At 35.7% G+C, this 22720-nt stretch overlaps 1 protein-coding gene across 1 annotated transcript in view; it reads left to right on the top strand.

Annotated features, from left to right (window-relative positions):
- Positions 1-22720, top strand: part of DZIP3 (DAZ interacting zinc finger protein 3) — a 103795-nt gene that overhangs the window by 28911 nt on the left and 52164 nt on the right. The window contains exons 8-14 of the mRNA XM_065876109.1: positions 5228-5347; positions 6722-6823; positions 8398-8490; positions 9278-9330; positions 17589-17665; positions 19329-19946; positions 21816-21848. Coding sequence (XP_065732181.1) covers positions 5228-5347; positions 6722-6823; positions 8398-8490; positions 9278-9330; positions 17589-17665; positions 19329-19946; positions 21816-21848 — 1096 coding nt within the window. The remainder of the gene's footprint in view (positions 1-5227; positions 5348-6721; positions 6824-8397; positions 8491-9277; positions 9331-17588; positions 17666-19328; positions 19947-21815; positions 21849-22720) is intronic.

Below are 22720 nucleotides of genomic sequence, written 5' to 3'. Positions count from 1 at the left end.
AGATAAAAGTAAAATTCATCCATATATTTCTTCAAATGGAGAAACCATTGTTAGTATTTTCATTTATATCTTTCCATACACACATGTATAAACACTCTTTACCTTTTATTTTTAGTAAATTGGTGTGATGTTATACACATTGATTTATGGTATGAAAATATATGTTATTGTGAATTTCCCAGCAAGTAGATTATTATATAGTATAATTTTTTCATAGTCCATCTTAAACTGTGCTTTTAATTTGCTTAACCAATTCCCTGCTATTGAAGATTTAGTTTATCCTAAACATTCTAGTTTTTCACTATTATGGAAAGTGATCTTTTTGTATTTCTCACATCATTCCCTTAGTATAAATTTCTAAAGGTGGAATTGTGAAGTGTTTATACACTTGTACAGTTATTCGTGTATGTTTCCACATTTCCTCCCAGAAAGTGTGTAACCAGTTTATATTCTTAAGACAGACTATGAGAGTTTCCATTTTCCCACACCCTCTGGATATTTTTTACCTTTTGGGTAATTTTTACTCATCTGATAAGCCATGTTGGTCACTTTTTATTTGTTTAATATGAAAATAGCTACACTCGGCTTCTTTTGGTTAGCGTTTGAATGACATATCTTCTTCCAAACTTTTACTTTAAACCTTTCTGGATCCTTATATTTTAGCTGACTTTAAGGCCAAATGCATTCCTCAAAATAATACATATACAAAATAATACATATATTATTAGGTATATACATATGTATATACCTAATAATACAGCCTCAAAATACCTGGGACAAAAACTGGTAGAACTAAAAGGAGAAATAGAAGACTTCCCAGTCACAGTGGAATATTTTAATACCTCTCTCAGTAATCAATAGAATAAGTAGGTAGTCTTTGGTGTTGGTCAGGATAATCATATGACTTTTAACTTTGACCTAATAAAGTAGTAATTTTATAGATTTTGGAAAAATATTGAATTTCTGTGTTTACCTGGAGCAGCCCCTACCTGGTCTTGGTTGTTTTTCTTTTTTTCCTTCTCCTTTTAAAATATTTTTATTTCTTATCCAAACTTTCTTATTTTTATTTTATGCAAAGTAATACATGTATGCAGTTTTTCAAGTAATATTAAAAGGCTTAAAAATTAATGGTCTGTGGTTTATCATCTCTAATTGTAGTTCCTGACTATGGGTAACTTCTTCCAACCCTCTAGGCATTTTCCTTTGATATTTACCTGTATTTTGAAAAAGCTGTACTGCTATTTAAAAAATTTCTCCATCTTAGATGTTATCTTTTGACTTCCACTGTGGAAGAGGAGGGTTTAGTAGCTTCCTTATACATCTCCTTCACACAACACACTTCACTTCCCCATCCTACTAATAGTTATAAGTTTTTATTAAATTGGCGTTAGGGTTTCCCTTTACTCTATTCCTGGGAATACCCTCACCCATTTCCTTTGTAGATCCTCTATTTCTTGGATCTCAAGTTTTCCTCTTTCTAGGTATAATCCCTTGATTTGGTGGTGCAACTCATCCAGCAGCTTCCTGGAAAAGGGTACTTGCTTGGGAGATAAATTTTTTGAGATCTTTCAAGTCTCAAAATAATTTATTCTTTGTACACTTTATTTATATATTGCCTGGGCATAAAATTGTAGGTTGAAAATCATTTTCCTTAAATTTTTAAAATTGTGTTTCTGTTATCTTCTAACTTCCAACAGTAGTATTTTTGAGAAATTTGATGTTCTGATTATCAATCTTTTGTTATAACCTATTTTTTTTTCTGGGAATTTTTAGGATATTCTGTATATTCCTGGTGTTCTGAACTTAATGTTTTTTGGTTCTGGGACATTTTCTTTTTTTATTTATTTGATAATTTATTCTTCATTTTCTCTTTTCTCTTTGAAATGCCTTTTATTCAGATACTTGACATCCTGGACTGAATTTCTGGTTTTCTTATTTCTTTGCTAATTTTTATTTTTTGTCTTTTCTTTTTAAAATATTTATTTATTTATTTGGCTGTGCCTGGTCTTCCGTGGCATGTGGGATCTTTAGTTGCAGCATGTGGGATCTTTAGTTGCAGCATGTGGGATCTTTAGTTGCGGCATGTGGGATCTAGTTCCCAGACCAGGGATCGAACCAGGGCCCTCTGCATTGGGAGCACGGAGTCTTAACCACTGACCACCAGGGAAGTCCCTAATTTTTTGTCTTTTTGTTCTACTTCCTAGGATATTTTCTTAACTTCATCTTTTTTGCATAGAGCTAATATTCAGCCAGTATGCGCTAGTGCTATCATATTAGTTCTTTTTTTTTTTTTTGCGGTATGCGGGCCTCTTACCTCTGTGGCCTCTCCCGTTGTGGAGCACAGGCTCCGGACGCACAGGCTCAGCGGCCATGGCTCACGGGCCTAGCCGCTCCGCGGCATGTGGGATCTTCCCGGACTGGGGCACGAACCCATGTCCCCTGCATCGGCAGGCGGACTCTAAACCACTGCGCCACCAGGGAAGCCCCATATTAGTTCTTATAATGTTAAAATATTTCCATACTGCTTGGAAAATAGTGGCTGCTTCAAAAATAGTTGGGTAACCAGCCACCATTCCAGATGCCCTGGACTCTCCTCCAGCCCTCTCTCTCCATACTTCTTAAGTTAAAATCCAATAGCTAAAGGTTTAATGTCCAGGAGAGCAGAATGCTTCCATGATCGTGCTCTGGCTCTAGGCCAGCATGTTCTTAATCTGTTATAAGCGGTGCCTATGCCTGTCAGCCCACCAAAAGTCCTACTTCCCAAACACTGTGATTAGTTTTTCTTTAAGAAAACTTAGAGGGCTGGCCTTTACCCCTTTATCTGGCACTGAGGAGTTTCAGATGAGTACCACCAGAGGCCTGCCCTGCCCCAGTTGCTCCTATCCTCATGTGTCTCCTTAAATGAACTCACCCTGTTGGGGGGAAGATTGTACTCCTAGAGTTGCTGGCACCCTAGCAGGAGAGTGTCCCTTCATATTGTTATTATTTTCAGCATTACCCTTGTTTCTATCCTTCTATTGAATTTTTTATTTCAATGATTATTTCAGCTATCATCTACCAAGAGTTTTCTTGTTGTTATGAATGTTACTTTTTTTAAAAAAAAATAATATCCTGTCCTTTTTTCATGAATTTTAGAGGTAAGTGTTAAAGGTAATGTTAGCTAGATCATGTAAGGCTTTATAAACCAAGTAAGGAGCTCAGACTGTATCTTGAGGGTCATGTGAAACCCCTCAAAACTTTTAAACAGTGGGGTGTTATAATCAAATTATAGTAAAATATGACTTATAGAATTTAGGACTTTGAAGAGTTTCTGTATTTATGGTAAGGGAGGAGTTCAGAAAGTAAAAAAATATTAATAAAATAGTTACCAATTGTAGTTAGTGTTCTAAAGAAAAACAAGGGACTGGGACAGAAAATAGAGAACACACAGACATACACTTGTATACCTGCATATATCCATATTTGTCTATATGTATATATGCATAAATGTGTATGTATATCTATGTGTAGTGGTTAGGAAAGGCCTATCTGGGAGGTGATATTTAAGTTGGAAGCAGAAGGTTGAGAATGGAACTAGCTCTGTAAAGAGTTGGGTAAGAGCATTCTAGGTAAACAGAATTCAATGTGGAAAAGGCCCTCAGGCCTTGAAGAGCAAATTTGAATATAAAATCGTGAATTTTATAGTGAGTGAGGCTAGAGATGAATGTGAAGAGATGGACCAGAGATGGCTAGGTGTACGGGGTTCAGATTCTGCAGGTTCTGCAGGACCTTGCAGTCAGTCTTGGTAAGGGTTCTGGATTTTGTTTTAGGTAGCGGGAAGCCATTGAAGAGTTTTAAGCAAGGAACTGACAATGATCTTTTGTTATTTTGCACAGAGTGTTTTGAACACAGTAGGCAAGGAAGAGGCAGACCAGTTAGGCAGTTGTCATAGTCAGTAATGTAGGTGAGACATAGAGTGGTAGCAATGGAGAGAGAATTAGAAAAATTTGCAGTATATTCTGGGAGAAGACTCAACAGTACTTGCTAACATATTGCATGTACAGGGTGATGGAATAATTATACGATGGATGACTTCAAGACTACTCGCTTGAACCTAAATAGATTGTGGTAGATGAAATTGATCTAAGTCCCATGCGGACTAAGTATTAACCTGCTAAGTTCACTGCTGTATCCTTAACACCCCTTAACATTCATAACAACCGGGCCATAACAGGCACTCAGTAAATATTTATTGAATGAGTGAATATCAGTGACTGAGGCAGAAGATGAGGAGTAAGGAACAAGGAACAGATTTTGGTAGGAGACTCAACAGATCAATATTGAACTATTAAGTGTCAGATTTGTGAAACCACAGTAGTTATATACCTACTATGAGTCCTATCCCTTTGTTTTCAGCATCTCCATTTGACTGTTGGTTATCCTCACAGGATATACTACTTTCATATTGATAGGTCATTGAACGCTGCTTCTTTATTTCTCTCTTGATACTTAAAATTTTCTAGTCAACTTGGTCAAAACATTTTTATTCCTCATAAAATTCTGAATGCCATTAAACAAATGTTATGAATGATGACTTGATTTGTAAAACAGTCTGTAGAGGTTTATTTTATCATGTCTCATACCGTCAATATATATGGGTATGTCTCTCTGAGGGACACTATTAAGGACCTGTATAACTTAGACTTGATAACGTGTTTCACACGTTAACTAGCATTTTAAAATACGGAAATTGCATTCCAAGTTGTAACTCTGAACACTGGAAACATACTTCTGTACCCTGCCTCTGCCCCTTCTGGCTGAGCAGCCTGTTGCACCACTACAGTAGTTCCACTGCCAACCTGGTGTCTTGGGGTCCAGTTCTAGCCAGGACTTTCTTGGGTTTCCAATGATTTGTTGTCTCTCTGTATTTATATCAGAGCAAGTAATTCTTGTTAGGAACATGCTAGGTGTTATGAGTTAGAATGAAGAGTAGACATATAGCTTTGAACATAGACTTTTGTCCTTTCTCCATGTTTGTATTCAATAAGAAGTGTAGTATTTCTTATTTAGGGCCTTTCTATGTATTGTTTACTTTGAATGAGGGAAATAGGTTCTATAACTATTTTAAAAATATATATACAACACCTTCAAAAAAGGATATGAAATGGACATATAACTTAAGGTAAGATAAGTGTTGTAGTCTTTTTATTACTGATTCATGAGATTTATTTTTATTTTAAAAATTTAGGACCTTCTTAACAATTTCATCAAGACAACTGAGGGTAATATAATGAAGCAGACCATTTGCAGTTATCTAGATTGTGAGCGATCTTGTGAAGCTGACATTTTAAAGAACACCAATTATAAGGTACTGTAATTACCAATTAACTGAGTATTTTAAAAATGTGATTGTAAAGTTAAACTTAGATAAAAATTATTATATTATCATGCATCAAAATATTGTTTAAAAAGTACTTAGTTTAATTACAGTGATAATGCAGTTGAGAAGTTGTTTGAATGTCTCAGAGGTTAGATTCACTGTGATCAGGAAATATTTATATCCTTTGAGCCAGTAAAAGAATGAATTGGCTTTGCTAGGGTTTTTGTATATTCACAAGTTTCTGAAGTTATAATAAATACTATTTTAATCATATAATGGAAATTATCTAAAATATTCTTTATAGTTAGAAATGTTACAGGTTGAGAATATTAGCATTTTACTAAGGAGAAAGGTTGTCACTCCTCAAGAATTATGTTACTAAGTAAGGATCATTATTTCTTCTATGGGCCTTGGGTGGGACACACACACACACATAACCAGCCTTGATTTGAAGAAATTCAACAATCAAAGTACTTCAAGTCTAGTTCTCCCTGGATCTATCAGAATAAGACTGTGGAAAATCACAAGATAGGCTGAGATATGATCATCAGTGTAAATCTGACTGCTTCTACAAGACTGGAAATCTGAGTTGAAAAGCATGATGTATAGAGCAAATGGCGTAGATGGGAAGGAGGAGAAAGCCAAGATCTATTCATTAGGGTAAGATGGGTATTGGGAAGTGTAGGCCTGGTGAAGTGCAGTGCTCAGGGCAGGTCAGGGTCAGTCCTGGTTTTGGTGACATGGTGATATGTTCCTGTGGTTTCCCAGGGAGGAATCAGGGTTCCAGTCAAATGGGTAGCATGTAGCAGCAGGAAGTCTTGGTCACAAAATTTAGATTTTTGTCATCTAAGCAGTGTACCTATTTAAAGGAAGCAGGACTGTGGTTCCCAGGGAGGGCACACTAGGAAAGACAAGAAATCTATACCTTGGGATAATGCAGTAGCTCAGGAGCCATTTCTCACTAAGATAGCAATCTAAGGTCTGGTGATTGGTGACAAAGAAGTTTTGGGGAATAATGGTATGGAATTGGGGCTGAAAGACAAGAGAAATGTAAAAGTTGAGGTGAAGTGGGGCAGACAGCATGTTCATCTACAAAGATCACTCACCGAGTTTCTGATATTTTGTTGTATACAACATGAGGAAAATATTATATTAACTTATTCAAATTATTGCCTATTTTTTGTCTTTAGTGATATAAAAATGACTTGTATAGTTCTTTGATTACCAGTGATCTGTTGATAAATTTTCAATGCCATCTAAAGCTCATCTAGTTATAGAATAATTTAAAAAATGACTTAAGGTGGTATTTTCTATATCTACATGGATTATTATTTCTTAACAGCAGCTTTTATTCTTTTCCAGGGATTTTTTCAGTTAATGTGCAGTAAAAGCTGTTGTGTTTACTTCCATAAAATTTGTTGGAAAAAGTTCAAGAATTTAAAATATCCAGGTGAAAATGATCAGGTATTATATTTGTTCTTCCTTAAAAACTTTACTACAGCATATCCTCCTCTACTCTTTCCTATATTTTCCCTCTTTCCTCTTCATTTCTTCCTGATCACATTCTTCCTCCTCTTTTTTTCTCCCTTCATTTTTTTTTTCCTATTCTCTCTGATGCTTTTCTCCTCACTATTTGTTCATCATCACCATTTATTAAACAGGTCTTTGTAGGAAATACTCTGCTTTGCTTATTGATTTGCTTATTGATTTCTATTAATTTGTTCTCTTCCCTTTAGAGGTTTATACCCTTAAGAATAGAAATATTGTTACGTATATTCACATAAAGGACATAAATAGAATCACTTAATAAAAAGAAAGGACAACTATATAATTTTAAGGATAGTTTCTATTTTAAGGGTAGAGAACAGTGATAAATTTATAGTCTTCAGAACTATCCTTGTAGTATTGGGAATTCCCTGGCAGTCCAGTGGTTAGGGCTTGGCGCTTTCACTGCCGGGGCTGGCATTAGATCCCTGGTCAGGGAACTAAGATCCCTCAAGCCATGCAGCACAGCCAAAAAAACAAACAAAACAGCAAAAAACAAGACAAAACAAAACAACCCCAAATATATTTGTATTATTTATATTTGCCTAAAGTCATATAACTAAATTGAATTCTTTGCCGCTAAAATTAAAGTAGAAATCGAAAGCCCAATTCTATATTAATTAGTCTTTAATGAGGTAATGGCCATAAGTTGGGTCTATAATGTTTGGTTCTAGAGTGTTTACATTGTGCAAAAAGCAGAAAACACTTATAAAGGAATTGTGGTGGAATAGAAAGAGCACTGTATATGAAGTTGAGAGTTCCGAGTTCAAGTCCAGATTGAGCCACTTACTAGTTTTCTTTGCACTAGGCTGAAACTCACTTTTCTAAGCCATATAGTGAGGATAGTAATACCTACTTTATAAGTTTGTTATGAGGATTAACAGGTAAAACAGATAAACTTGCATTGTACATTGTAAAAATCATTATATAAAGCATTATTATTCACTTTTTAAGCAGTGTGTAAATACTTTTCACTTTCTTTGATTATTAGGGCAATCCATTTTGCTCAACTTTAGAAAGAGATGTAAAAGAAAACTAAGTAACTTAACCAGAGGGAATAACAAGGTCAGAATCAGAAAAAGGACTCAAATTCGTTTTCCCTGGAATCCTCATATATCTAACAGAAATTCAGTATTCCTTTTTGCACTTACATAATTAGTATATTTTACTTGAAGTTGCTTTTATTGGGGGCAGAAAATACATTTTAGTTTGTAATATAACTATTTGAAGATTTTGAAGTAGAAATGATGAGAGAGAAAAGAGTAGTCATAAATTTTAAATAGGAAATCCATTGGTATAAGAAATGGACTATCTTTGAACAGGTAACTCTCAAATGTTTATTCACATTTTTTTTTACTGTCTAGCAACATCTGCTTCTAACTTTATTTAAATATAATCAGTCTTGCACATCAGCAGGTTTTTTCTATTTTTATTGTTTGTATTATTTTTTTCTATTGATAACTTATTGGGTTTTTTTCTATTGATAACTTTAGAGTTTTAGTGGGAAAAAATGTTTGAAGGAAGGATGTACAGGTGACATGGTAAGGATGCTGCAATGTGAGGTACCTGGAATTGTCAAAATTTTGGTGAGTATCTTTCTCTTATTTTTTTGCTTTCCTTCACTGGAATGATGTTTTTGACTTCAAACAGATTTGGGAATTGTAGTAATAGTATTCTAGCCATATTCTCTTTGATGGGACTAAGCTCTCTAACCTTTTTATTGCATTGATTTCTCCAAACTAGTATTTAAGTGGTACTTAAGAATAAGAAAATTTTAAAAATAAAGACACACACACATACACACACAGGAACAGGAACAGACAAAGCAGGCCATGGCTGTAGCAATGAGGAAAGTCTTTATCATGAACAAAGGATGATAATCTAATTCTGTTCTACCTATGGTTAAAAATAATTGTAGATTTTCTGAACCCTTTTTTAGTCTCTAAGTATCTTCCTATAAAAATATCTATAGAACATCTCATAGAGTTGCTGCTACATAAAATGCACTTAAATGGTATCCATTTTATTTTTTTAATTAATGAAATATCTTGTTGAATTTTCAGTTAATTAGTAAACAGACCAAAATTATAAATAGGAATATATATTTTTTTTAATGTTTAGTATGGTCTTCTTGTATTTTAGATTTGACATTTAAATCCTATAGTGATATAAAGTAGAACTAGTTTTTAAGACCAACTCTAGTTTGTTATTTGATTAAGATTGTTTATAGCTTGTTTCTTCTGTTTTATTTGTTTTATATTCACTATAGCTTCATTCTCATTGTTTTCTTTCAAATATTAAGGCTAAGAAGTAATATTAAAGAATTTTGAAAATTGAACTACTTTAGGGCTATTTTTTTTTCATCACTTGCAGTTTGAAGTTGTGAGAAAGGATGAGTATATAACCATTGAAAATTTAGGAGCAAGGTAAGCTTGAAATTAAATATTCTTTTTTTTGAGCATGTATGTATTTTTCATTTGCTTCTTTCTTCTGTGTTTTCTGTTACTTTCTGGAGCTCCATTAAACTTAAAGACAGTATCAGTTGTGTGAAAAAATTGTATTTAATTGACATTTGTCTACCCCTTTGCCCCCCACTTTGTAGACTTTTAAATTCTAAAGCAGGAAAATAGAAATGTGAATACTTTTCCCTTAAGTATGAAAAGAATCCTTTCCTGAAAACCAAACGTATTTTTCTTAAAGTTATTTAAATTAGATTGTTATGATATAAAAACTTTCTCCTAGCTTTCAAAACTCATTCAAGCCTCCAGGCTTGTCTGACAATTAGAATCATCCTGTTTCTTAGATGAGAAAGCTTTATTGCAGAGGAATATATAATATAAGTTGGGAATTCATAGAGGTGTAGACTGTTGCTATTGAAATTAGAAATTTCAATATAAAACTTATCCTAATCCATTGATTCTCTTTTCTTCTGTTTAAAATGTCTACCATTTTTTAATCTACCAATGTTATTACATTGATATCTAAGTTTTCCCTATGAGCTAATGAAACCCAAATCTTTATCTCTGCTGTAGATCTCACTCTTAAAAATCTAGGTCTGTCTACCTGCATGCTAAAAATTTCCATTTTTATTTTTCAAAAAGATCTATAGTTAAGTATGCCCACAACTAGACTCACAATATTTCTTCCCAGTTACAGTTGCTCTGTAACTTTTTTTAGGTCCAATAAATTCAACTCCTTAAATATATCGTACATGCCTCCTTGCTTCTGTCCCTGTGCTTCCACTAAGCTAAAGTTATTTATTTAATTTTTTTTAACATCTTTATCGGAGCATAATTGCTTTACAGTGTTGTTAGTTGCTGCTGTATAACAAAGTGAATCAGCTATATGTATGCATATATCCCCATATCTCCTCCCTCTTTTATTTGGAATTCGGAAACAGCTTCTAAACCCGTCTTTTTGTCTCCAGTCTTACCTTTCTTCAGTCTGACTGTTCAAGTCTATTGAACAGTCTGTTCAGCCATCAAAATCACTTTTCTAAAAAAAAATGGAAATATTTCACTTCTCTGCTTGAAAATCTTTCAGAGGCTTCTCATTGCTCTCAATTAAGTTCAGGCTCGTTAGCTTGGCTCTTTAGTCACCTTGGTCCCTGGCTGTACTCACTAGTGTCATCTCTTGTCATTCTTTTTTTTACTATATATACACCAACTATGCTGAGCTTCTTTTAGTTCTTAAGTGTGCCATCTGTTTTACCTCTAGGACTTGCCTAGAATATGCCACTCCTTTGGCTTTGCCTGGTTAAAACTTCCAGAAAGTAATTTTTACTTTGCATTAGGTGTTCAATCACATATTCCCTGCACTTCTCCTATTAAAACATTTACTAAGTTCTGTTACATTTTCTAGGCTCTCTTCTCCATTTGACTATAGCCTCCTTGAGGGCAAGAACTTTAACTTGCTTACTGCTATATTCCCAGTACATAACCTAATGCCTGGCATATAGCTGGTACCCAATAAATACATGACAGATGTAGAGATTCTAACTTCCATTATTCTACAATGAGTATGTTACTTTTGTTTGACAGGCAATTAACTTATTTGGAGATGAACTGCAAACGTGTTTTCCTTGGTTGGTGGTTCCAGTCTCAATTCAGAACTTTAGCTGAGCTACTTTGAGTCTGTTCCACACATATGGTTCAGCAGTCAGTCAGAGATGTGGCCGGAAAAAATTGGGGGATCTCTTCTCTGACTTTCCTTTCTGGGATTCCCCCACACTCTTCAGCAGCCAGGGTTCCATAGCTTCAATTTTCTGGTTCCTTCAGCCAAGGAAACCTTTGTTTTCTACCATGGTATACTTAGCCTCAGGCTCAAAGCTCTAAAATTGGTGAACTTAATTTCATACATTCTTCTCTTCTCCCCAAGCATATACACCCTACAGCAGAGTTGGTTTGTTTCTCTGCTCTCTGTGCCTTCAAGGAGTTGCTTTTTGTAATTTGCCTAAGTTTTATAGTTATTTTCTGTCGGAAAACCCTCTGCTAATTGGACCTTATTACCAAAAGTGGAAGAGCTACCTCATGAGGTTTTGTGAATGAATGACAAAAAAGTTTGGTTGTTTTTTAACATTAAAATGCTTTATTGTTATTAAAATATGCATAAATAAAAGCTCACAAAATATAAATGCAGAGTTTAAAAATGAATTATGAAGCAGACAGTCTTGTGGCTCCACCCATATAGAATTTTGTCAGCACCCCAGAAGCACTCACTGTTCCCCTCTCCCCTAGCTCATCCGCTTCCTAGGTAACTGTCATCCTGACCTTCACAGTAATCATCTCCTTGCTTTCTTGATAAATGTACTAATTATAAATGCATTTCTAAACACTGAATTTTTTTATAGGTCAGTTTTTTAGGCTATAGCTCATATACAGTAAAGTTCACTTTTTAAAAATATACATTTTAAATGATTTTATTTTTATACAGCTGAGTAACCACTACCATGATCAAGAGTATTTCCATCATCTCAAGTTTCTCTAAAATCTCTTACGTAGTCATTCCCCCCTCCGACTTCCAAACCGTGGTAACCACTGATACGATTTCCGTTTTGATTAATATTGCTTTTTTCTGACTATCCTCTAGTAGGAAAGCCTTTTGCATCTGGATATTTTTTAACTTAGCATAATGCTTTTGAAATTCATCCTTGTTATTGCATGTATCAGTAGTTCATTTTTGTTTGTTGTTGAGTAGTCTTCCTTTGTATAGATGTACCATAACTTATTTATTCATTTAACAGTTGATGACATTTGAGTTGTTTCTGGTTTTAGGCTGTTATAAATAAAGCTGCTATAAATATTCATGTGTTACTCTTTGTATAGATATATGCTTTCATTTCTCTTGGATAAATTCCTAGGAGCAGGATTGCTGAGTCATATGGTATGTGTTTAATGTTATAAGAAACTGCCAAACTGTTTTCAAAGTAGCTGTACATTTTGTCATTCTCACCAGCATAAGAGAATTCTAGTTCCTCTGCATTTTCTCCAGCACTTGATATTATCAATTTTAAACATTTCAGCCATGTTAAAAGATGTGTAATGGTATCTTATTGTGGTTTTAATTTGCATTCGCTTAAATTTTCCAAACTATTTTTTAATTTTAGATCCTTTGCTATTACATGATAAATCTTAGAAAAACACCTTATAAATTTCTCCAGACTTCTTGCTGAGATTTTGATTGCATTGAATTTGTAGATCAATTTGGGGATGATTTACATCTTAACAATATTGAGACTTCCCATCCGTGAAGATGGTGTATAATTAATTTCACTTAATTGAGTCTTCTTTGATGCCTCTCAGGAATGTTTTGTAGTCTTCTGTGTATATAGTCTTATTTGTACAATCTTATAAATATTTTGTTAGATTATCCATGTATATTTGACTTTTTATGTTATTGCAAATGATAATTTTAAAATTTCAATTTCTAGTTATTTGTGTTATACAGAATTGATTTGTGTCAATCTTGTATCCTGTGACTTGATAATTAATAATTTTAATATCATTTATAGATTCTTTGAGGTTTTCTACCAAAGATCATGTCATCTATACATAAAGACAACTTTATTTCTTTTTTTGCAATCTATATGCTTTTTATTTATTTTCCCTTACTTATTGCATGGTCTAGGTCCTCTAGTACAATGTTGGATACACTTGTGAGAGCAGACATCTTTGCCTTTTCTAGATCTTAGGAAGAAGTCTTCAGTTTTTCACCATTTAGTATGCTGTTAGCTGTAGAATTTTTACAGATACCCTTTTTTAGGCTGAAGATAATTCTTTTTTCATCCTACTTCTCTGAAAATTTTTATCATGAATGGATAGTGAACTAATGCTTTTCTGCATGCATTGAGATGATCATATGGTTTTCTTCTTCTTTAATCTGTTAATATGTTGAATTACATCAATTTATTTTCAGATGTTGAATCAACTTTGCTTTCCAAGAATAAATAGCAATTGAACATAATCTATTTATTTTTTCATACTGCTGCTGGTCTTTTAATTTCTAGCTTTATTGAGCTATAACTAGCATATAACATTGTGTAGGTTTAAAGTGTACAACATGATGATTTTATATATATGTATATATGAAACAGTTACCACCATAAGTTTAGTTAACACATCCATCACCTCACAGATTTTTTGTGTGATGGGAACTTTTTTTTTTTTTTTTTGCGGTACGTGGGCCTCTCACTGTTGTGGCCTCTCCCGTTGCGGAGCACAGGCTCCAGACGCGCAGGCTCAGCGGCCATGGCTTACGGGCCCAGCCACTCCATGACATGTGGGATCTTCTTGGACCGGGGCACAAACCCATGTCCCCTGAATCGGACTCTCAACCACTGCACCACCAGGGAAGCCCCAACAGGAACTTTTAAGATCTACTTTCTTAACAACTTACAAGTATACAATATAGCATTATTAACTGTAGTCACATGCTGTACTTTGGACCCCTGGTTTGTACCTTTTGACCCCTTTACCCATTTCCCACGCCCCACCCCCACCCCTGGCAACCACCAGTCTACTCTGTGTTTCTGAGTTCAGGGTTTTTTAGCTCTCACATATAAATGAGATCATACAGTATTTGTCTTTTTCTGTTTGGCTTATTTCACTTAGCATAATGCCTTCCAAGTTCATCCATGTTACCACATATGGCAGGATTTCCTTTTTATGGCTGAAAAGTATTCCATGGTATATATATATGCCACATTTTCTTTATTCATCCATTAACAGACACTTAATTCGTTTTCCATGTTTTGGCTATTGTAAATAATGCTTCAGTGAACATGGGGGTGTAGGTATCTCTTTGAGACAGAAATTGTATTTCCTTTGGACATATAATATATATCCAGAAGTGGGATTGCTGGATCAATTCTATTTTTAATTTTTTGAGGAACTTCTATACTGTTTCCCCTAGTGGCTCTATCGACAGGTGTGAGGTAATATCTCATTGTAGTTTTGATTTGCACTTTTCTGATGATTGGTGATGTTGAGCATCTTTTCCTGTACATGTTGGCCATTTTATATCTTCTTTGGAAAAATGTTTATTCAGGTTCTTTGCCTTTTTTAATTGGATTATTTATTTATTTGCTGTTGAATTGTATGGCTTACTTATATATTTTAGATATTAACCCCTAATCAGATGTATGATTTGCAGATATTTTCTCCTGTTCTGTAGGTTGCCTTTTCATTTTGTTGACTGTTTCTTTCACTGTGCAGAAGCTTTTTAGTTTGATGTAGTCCCACTTATTTATTTTTGCATGTGCTTTTGATATCAAATTAAAAAAATCATTGCCAAGACTGATTTCAAGGCAATGTTGCTTTTCTCTCTACTTTCAAAGGTCTCTCTTTGTCTTTTACTTTTGTCAGTTTAATTATAATAGATTTCAATGTAGTCTTTTTCAGGCTCAACCCATTTGTGGTCCTTTGAGCCTTGTGAATCTGGATGTCCATTTCTCACCTTAAGTTTGGGAAAGGGACATTATTTCTTTAAATACTTTTTCCATCCCTTTCTCTTTCTCTTCTCCTTCTGGGATTACCATACTAGTATATTGTTTCTCTTATTGTTGTCCCATACATCCCGTAATCTTTCTTTACTCATTTCATTCTTTGTTCTTTTTCCACCTCTGATTGGGTAATTTCAAATTATCTGTCTTTGAGTTGACTGATTCTTTCTTTTGCTTGAGCAAGTCTGTTGTTGAAGCTCTCTATTGTATTTTTCAGTTCAGTCAGTGTATTCTTCAACTTTAGGACTTCTGAGTTTTTTTTTCTTTATGGTTTCTATTTCTTTGTTGACCTTTTAATTTTGTTCATGCATTGTCTTCCTAATTTCAGTTAGTTGTTTGTGTGTTCTTGTAGTTCACTGAACTTCTTTAATAGGATTATTCTGAATTCTTTGCACTGTCTATAGATCTCCATTTCTTTAGGGTCACTTATTGGAAGTTTATTAGTTTCTTGTGGTGGCATCATATTACCTGATTCTTCATGATCTTTGTATACTTGCATTGGTATCTGCACACTGGAGTACATGGTCTCCACTTGCAGAGTTTACAGGTTTGTTTTGGCAGGGAAGGACCTTCACCAATCAGCTGGTGGCATCTACAGGTAAATAGAACTTCCCATAGGGTTTTCTACTTCTGTGAAGCCACAGTCTGTGCTCTGAGGTTGGTGGTGGGGTGCTGTTGGGTGGGGCTGGGCTGGGTTCCATGTTCACTCGGGGTTGCTAGGTGGGCTCCCAGGTCAAGTTGGGCTGATGGCTATGTTGTGGTCAGGTGGCATTGCTAGCTGTGTTCTGTAATCACCTCTGGTTGGGCACATTCTCAGTCTTTGCCCTGACTGGGTGTTGTCACCAGTTGGATTCTGTGATTGGGCAGGGTTGCAGGCCATGCTCTGCAATTGTTCCTGGTCAGGTGGGGCTTCAAGGTGTGCTTCCTGAGCGGATGGAAACAGTGGCTGGATTCTACATTCAGGTGGGGCCACAGGCCAGGCTTCATGGTCAGATGAGATGTTAGGCTGTACTTTGCAATCAGGCAGGGCCACAGGCTGTGCCCCAAATTTGGGCAGGACCACAGGATGGACTTTACAATCAGATAGGTTGTTTGTTGTGCTCTGCTCTTGGGTGAGGCATGGCCTTCAGCTGTACCCCACATTTTGGTGGGGCATAAAATGTCAGGGTTTCTGTCTGGATTCCTTGGCGTAATGGGACCAGAGACTGTCCTCTGATGTTGGGCAGGTTACTGGCTGGGCTCCCTGCTTGAGTGATTACATAGGTAGCATTCAGCAGGGCTGTATCTGGGCTCTGTTGCTGCATTAGGTGTTAGGCTGGGTTCTGCAACTGGAAAGTACCTTAGGTTGGGCTCTGAGGCTACTCAGGGTCACTGTTCTGGCTTCCTGATTATCCAGGGCCAGAGGCTATGCTCAATAGTTAGGTATGGCAACTGGCTTGACTCCCTGCCCAGGCGGGCTGTAGGATGTGCTTCGTGGTTGCTAGGTATATGTGGGCATGCTTCCCAGAGGGGTGAGAGCTCAAATTTGCTCCCTTGTCTGAGTGGGCCATAGTATGTGCTCTGTACCGACTGGCCATCTATAGCCATATTTCCCAGAGAAGTGGGACTGGAGACTATGCTTAAGAGTTAGAGGGCTTCCCTGGTGGTGCAGTGGTTGAGAGTCTGCCTGACGATGCAGGGGACATGGGTTCGTGCCCCGGTCCGCGAAGATCCCACATGCCGCGGAGTGGCTGGGCCCATGAGCCATGGCTGCTGAGCCTGCGCTCCACAACGGGAGAGGCCACAACAGTGAGAGGCCCGCGTACCGCAAAAAAAAAAAAAAAAAAAAAAAAAAGAATTTGGCAGAAGTGCGAAATTTGCTCCTTTGCCCATGCAAGCTGTAGGATGTGCTCCATGATTGGTATGGCTGAACTGTTTCCCGCAGTGCTTTTATCAATTTACACTCCCACTTTCAGTGTAGGAGAATTCCTTTTACTCAGTATCTTTGCCAGTACTTTATATTTTTAGAGTTTAAAGTGTTTTCAATGTAGTAGCTGATTAGCAGTGTTATGCTGGTGCTGGACATAAAATCAGTTAACAACAACCACCACCAAACCAACATCTCTGTCCCTTTTTTTTTTTGTATTGTTTTCTGTGTTAGAGTTCATTTCAAAGCCAAGCTACAATTTTTTTATCTGTTTCATAGCAGCATTTATTTAGTGTTTAGTCTGTTTAATAAATTTTGCTACTTTTTCCCTCAATTTTTTTCTAATTATTTGTATTGATGCTATGCCAGTTTCTTTCTTTCTCTTTTAATCACTAGTCATTAAATGAGTTGAGTTTTCTTGGAATAGTTATTGGTAAGAAAATACTGTGGTGGAGGAGGGTCTGGGAGGAGTTCCAGATTTGCTGCCTTTTTACAGTGCAAAGATTTCTTTTTTCCTACTACCAAATAGTCTTCTTGCAAATAAGCTAGTCATGTGATTCTTTTTGTATGAAATCTAGCGATTCTACTTGCCTCTGAATTCTAATGAAAGTGGCAATGTAGGGTTGTTACTGTTAGTGTTTTTTATTTGTTCATTTATTTTTCTCCTTTGCTTTTAAGTTATTTCCAGAAGGAGGAGAAGAAAATGCTCACTGACTTAGCCATGCTGATACTAGAAATCTTGACTGACTTTTTTAACCTAATTTTTTTTCCATTTGCAGTTATAAAAAGTTGATGTCTCTGAAAATAGATGATAGCGATATAAGACCGAAGATCAGTTTAAAATTTGGTACAAAAGGTATATTTTACTTTCATATGTCTCCTGTTGAAAACTGTTAAAAATTTTGACTTGCTCTGTAAAGTATCATGCCATTAACAACCGTGTGTTTCTTTGAGTTTGTCATTCACTGGGCTTGGGTTTACACTAACAAACATCACTTGGTGTAGGCTGGAATTCATGGACAGAAAGATTAGCAGGTGTATGGGTATCACATTACCTTGCATCTATAGAGAGGTTTGCTGGGTTTGGTGCATAGCTGTGACTACACAGATTGAGCTTCAGCTGATGTTCCCTACCAACTCCTCACTTGTTGCATTCCCTGTTAAAAGGGTGAAATGGAAAGAATGAACATTTGGGGCTCAAGGCCAAGTAGTCTAAACTTAGGTGCCAGTTCTTTAGGAGTGTGCTAGGAAATGCCAGCTGCTCAGCACTTGGAGAGCTTAAGGGTTCCTGGACCCATGGAAGAGTAGTCTGGTGGCACTCCTTCTTGCTAGGGAGAATGGATGTCCCTGATCCTAGCCAGCTTCTTATTTGGCAGCCCAGAGAAAGCTCCTTGAGTCATTTGCTTTGTAACCTTGTTTGCCTCCACAGTTTATGTCAAGTATATCAAACAAGAATATTACTTCAAAAATCTTTTGAAACACAGAATCATGAAGGATAAAATAATAAAATTGTGCTTTATAATAAACACATATTTTATTAGTTTAAAAAATATACCATCATATACCAAATTCTTATTACTTTCTAATTCACCTCAGTCTACTTTCCTCTTTGGGAAGTGCTACTAAACCAGAAAAATATCAAATAGTTCAGTCTCATGCCTTATTCCATTTCATTGATGAAATACCTACTTAATCATTAATTTATTTTTTGAAAGGATAAGAAAAAGAGGTTCATAAGATCAGTGTGTCTCAAACTTTAATATATATTTGAATCATCTGTGATTTTGTTAAAATGTCGGTGCCAATTCAGTATCTCTGTGGTGAGACCTGAGATTCTGTATTTCTAGCAGGCTCCCATGTGGCTGCTGCTGCTGCTGGCCAGTGGACTGTACTTTGAGAAGCAAGGCATTAAAACACTTTATGTTTCTTGCTATAGTTCTGCATTGTCTAATACAGTAGTCACTAGCCATATGTGGCTGTTTAAATTTAAACTCATTAAAATTAGATAAAGTTTCAAACTCAGTTCCTTTGTCAGACAAGCAGCATTTCCACTGTTCAGTGGCTAGTGGACAGTGAAAATCTAAAATATTTTCATCACAAAAAGTTTTACTGGACAATGCTGATTAAGACAAAATATAATTGCCTAAGTAAAGTATAACTAAACACTGGCAGTTACCATTCTTGACAGTCCTCAGAACTTTCAAAGGCTTAATACTTTTATGCCACTTGGTGGCCAAAGCTCATTTATTTGAACAAAACCCTGGATGGTTGAAAGCCTTCAATAGTGATTAGTTTTTGTGATTACTTTTGCTTGGAACATACTGTTTTTGTTTTGACTTTTTGACAGCTAGACAGATAGCAGCATGCCTACTGAGCATTGGCTGTGACAAAGTACTGTACTGTACTTCATTCTTTTGGAATAGTGCCTGTCCTACAGGAGCTTAGGATGTAATGCAAGAAATCACACAGAAAAAGAGCATTAATGTGGAATCTTTTGACTTCTCAAAATTCATTTTCAGATGAAATGCCTATCTTCAAACTTGATTATAATTATTTCTATCATCTGCTTCATATAATTATTGTTTCTGGTACTGACATTGTTCGGCAAATATTTGATGAGGCTATGCCACCCCCTCTTTTGAAAAAAGAGCTTCTTATACACAAGAATGTATTGGAACCCTACTACAACCATCTTTGGACCAATCACCCTTTGGGTGGAGCATGGCATCTGCTTTATCCCCCAAACAAGGAGCTGCCACAGTCCAAACAGTTTGACTTATACCTCCTATTAGCTCTCATAAAACATTTGAATGTGTTCCCTGCACCCAAAAAAGGCTGGAATATGGAACCACCATCTTCTGATCTCTCTAAGTCTGCAGACATCCTGAGGCTGTGCAAATACAGGGATATCCTCCTTAGTGAGATTTTGATGAATGGTCTCACTGAGTCACAATTCAATTCAATTTGGAAAAAAGTTTCAGATATTCTTCTGCGCCTCGGGATGAAGCAAGAAGATATTGACAAAGTGAAGGAGAATCCCATTGAGAATATCTCCCTTGATTACCATCAGCTGTCCATCTACCTAGGCATACCAGTACCAGAAATCATTCAGAGGATGTTGTCCTGCTATCAACAAGGTACAAAATAATTATTTACTTAAGCCAGTAAACTTTCACTGAGTGTCTGCTATGTGCCAGGTAGAGTGCTAAGGGTAGGAGATTCAGTGAGCTCACATTCTTGAGAGAATATCCTCATCAAGAAGCCAATAGAAATTACAGTGCTAGAGATGTTTCCAGAATACCATGGGAAATTCTAGCCTAAGAGAATCCAAAAAGGCTTTCTGGAGATAGAATATCTAAGGAGTTGTTAAATGACATGTAAAAGTTAGCCAAGTGAAGAAGATGGAGAAGGATGTTTCAGAAGGAAACAAGAGCAAAGGTATAGAAACATAAAAATATATTATAGTACAAGGAACTAAAAAGTTTGGCAATACTGAGATTAAAGTAGGGGAGAGTTCATTAGAATACATTCAAGAGGATTTCTCTTGCCATGTTGAGGAATTTGTGTTTTCAAAAAGGAATTGTTGAATATTTTTAAGTAGAGGAGTTTTATCACTTGTACAAAATTAAGGATGCCTAAAACCATGAAATACAGGTACTGAGTATTACAAGAATGCTCTTTTAGACACCATGAGTGTATGTTTCTCCTTTCTATCAGAACCTTGACTTTTGTTTAAAAGTTTGGTCATAGGTAATTTTAAAAATCAGATAACATTTATGCAAGGTCTAAGGTTGTCTAAGGTTGGTGGTGGCCATTCCCAAACATTATTTGTTGTTATGGGGAAGACTTCAGACCTCCTCCCCACATTCCAGGATAGCTTCTCAGCTGTCATGGTGGAAAGTGGAGTTGAAGCCATGTCAGCATCACTGAAACCCTTGCTGTGTTATTCTAGGTGAATTTTCCTGGTCCCAAATTATTAGTCATACTACCTGGTGAGCAACTGATGATCACAGTGATGCTATTTAAATGTATAACTTTCCAAGCTTCTAGTAATTGTTGACCTGGTCCAGATTTTCTTCAGCTATAATTGCTAGGCCCCAATCCCACTCCTTTTGCTAAGGCTCTGGGATTCCATTGTGTTTTCCTACTTAACCTTCAAGAAAGCTTTCTTTGAACATAAAAGAAGAGAATGCTGAGTTTGATGCTATAAGAAAGTCAAGCAAGCACCCTTGACTTGTAAATTGGCTTATAAATTAGAGGCTTTTCTTTTTTACATTTACTCTATTAAGATTTTGAATGACAAAAACTTATGAGAATAATAATATTTGGGAAAGTGAGTTGAGCAATAAATTCAAGGTATTTCAAACAGTTTTCACTCTGAAAGTCTGATGAGCTTATTGCTCAAGTCCCTTTAATAGAGGCTTTCCTGGTATCTTATATGTCTTCCCTAGTAGTTACTACAGTTTGGTTTTCATTTGTGTATCTGATTATTTGATTAATATCCATTGTCCCCACTAAATCTCTATGACGGTTATCTTTTTCCTCACCATTCAAACTCTAGAGCCTAACACAGCCTGATATATCATAGGTGCTTAATAAATATTAATGGGCAAGGAGAGAGAATGCTCATCAAGATTTTGCTAAAAAAAAGGATCAAACTTTCAATGGAGGTTTGCTTCATAATTGACTATTACTTCATGACCTTAGACTGTAAACTGTAAAAATTTGCTTCTTGATTTAAAGTGCTTGTGTTCTAGGCATTATCTATTATGAACTATCTTTTTTTTAAACCTTTCTTTCTCTAAACATGGGTTTATAACCTTTATGTTATAATCTAATTAAGCCTTGTTTAAACTGGATTCATGAGTGAAGTTGGTTATTTTTAGTTATAATATTTATTGGTGCAGTGTAAAAAATCTTCTGTTTTTTCTTAGTCTCAGTCTGATATTTGTTAGTTATATTACATTTGCAATTATATATCTAAATTTTTTCTTTATGTATCATAGGAATTGCTCTACAGTCAATAACAGGCAGTCAACGTAAGTATGTTTAAAAACCAAATGCCTAAGTGACCTTTCAACCCAGGATAGCTAAGGGGCACCTATAGATTTTTACTCGGTCAGATAAACTGTATGATAAACTGTAATTGTTTAAGATCGGAAAATTTTATGGTCAGATTACTACTGGTCAGCTGAATCTAGTATGAGCCTTTATTCAGCCTTTGTCTTAGTGCACATGCCCTAGGGTTTACCCTAACAAAGTATTTTAACTTTTGACACACAGGGCACTTCAACAGGCAAAAATGCCTACCTGCTTGCTCTACCTGCTCATATATGCTACTGTTTAGCTTATGTAACTTTTATCTGGTTAACTATCCATTGTTAACCTATATACTTTTCTGCCAGGTGGTGAGTTGCTAATTTTTTTATTTCCATTTATATACTGTTGGGTTTTTTAAAATGGAATTCAAATTTTGCAATTAAAATTATACTTAAGAAAGTAACACCATGGGTTTTGTTTGGAGTAAAATTATACTTAAGAAAGTAACACCATGGGTTTTGTTTGGAGTAAAATTATACTTAAGAAAGTAACACAATGGGTTTTGTTTGGACCATCTGTGACCAGTCACATGAAGTCCACAAGTTTAGGTATTGAATCTCTGGAGCAGTGTCAAGGATCATGGTATCAAAGAAATCACATAATTGGGGACTGATACCCTTTAATAACCTTTGATTATAAAAAAGAAGAAAAAAGGGAAAAAATACATCTAGCTTTTCCTTCTCCTTATGTTTCAGACTTATGCCCTAAAATAATACTAGTTGCAATATTTAATAAGGTCAATGTCAGGATACTCAAAAACTTAGTATTTAGAATTGACTTAAGTCTGCTATCTATAGTCTGCTTAAGATAA

This window comes from Phocoena phocoena, chromosome 4, assembly GCF_963924675.1.
Source record: "Phocoena phocoena chromosome 4, mPhoPho1.1, whole genome shotgun sequence".
In the NCBI taxonomy this organism is placed as follows: Eukaryota; Metazoa; Chordata; class Mammalia; order Artiodactyla; family Phocoenidae; genus Phocoena; species Phocoena phocoena.
This window is presented reverse-complemented; position numbering and strand designations above follow the sequence as displayed.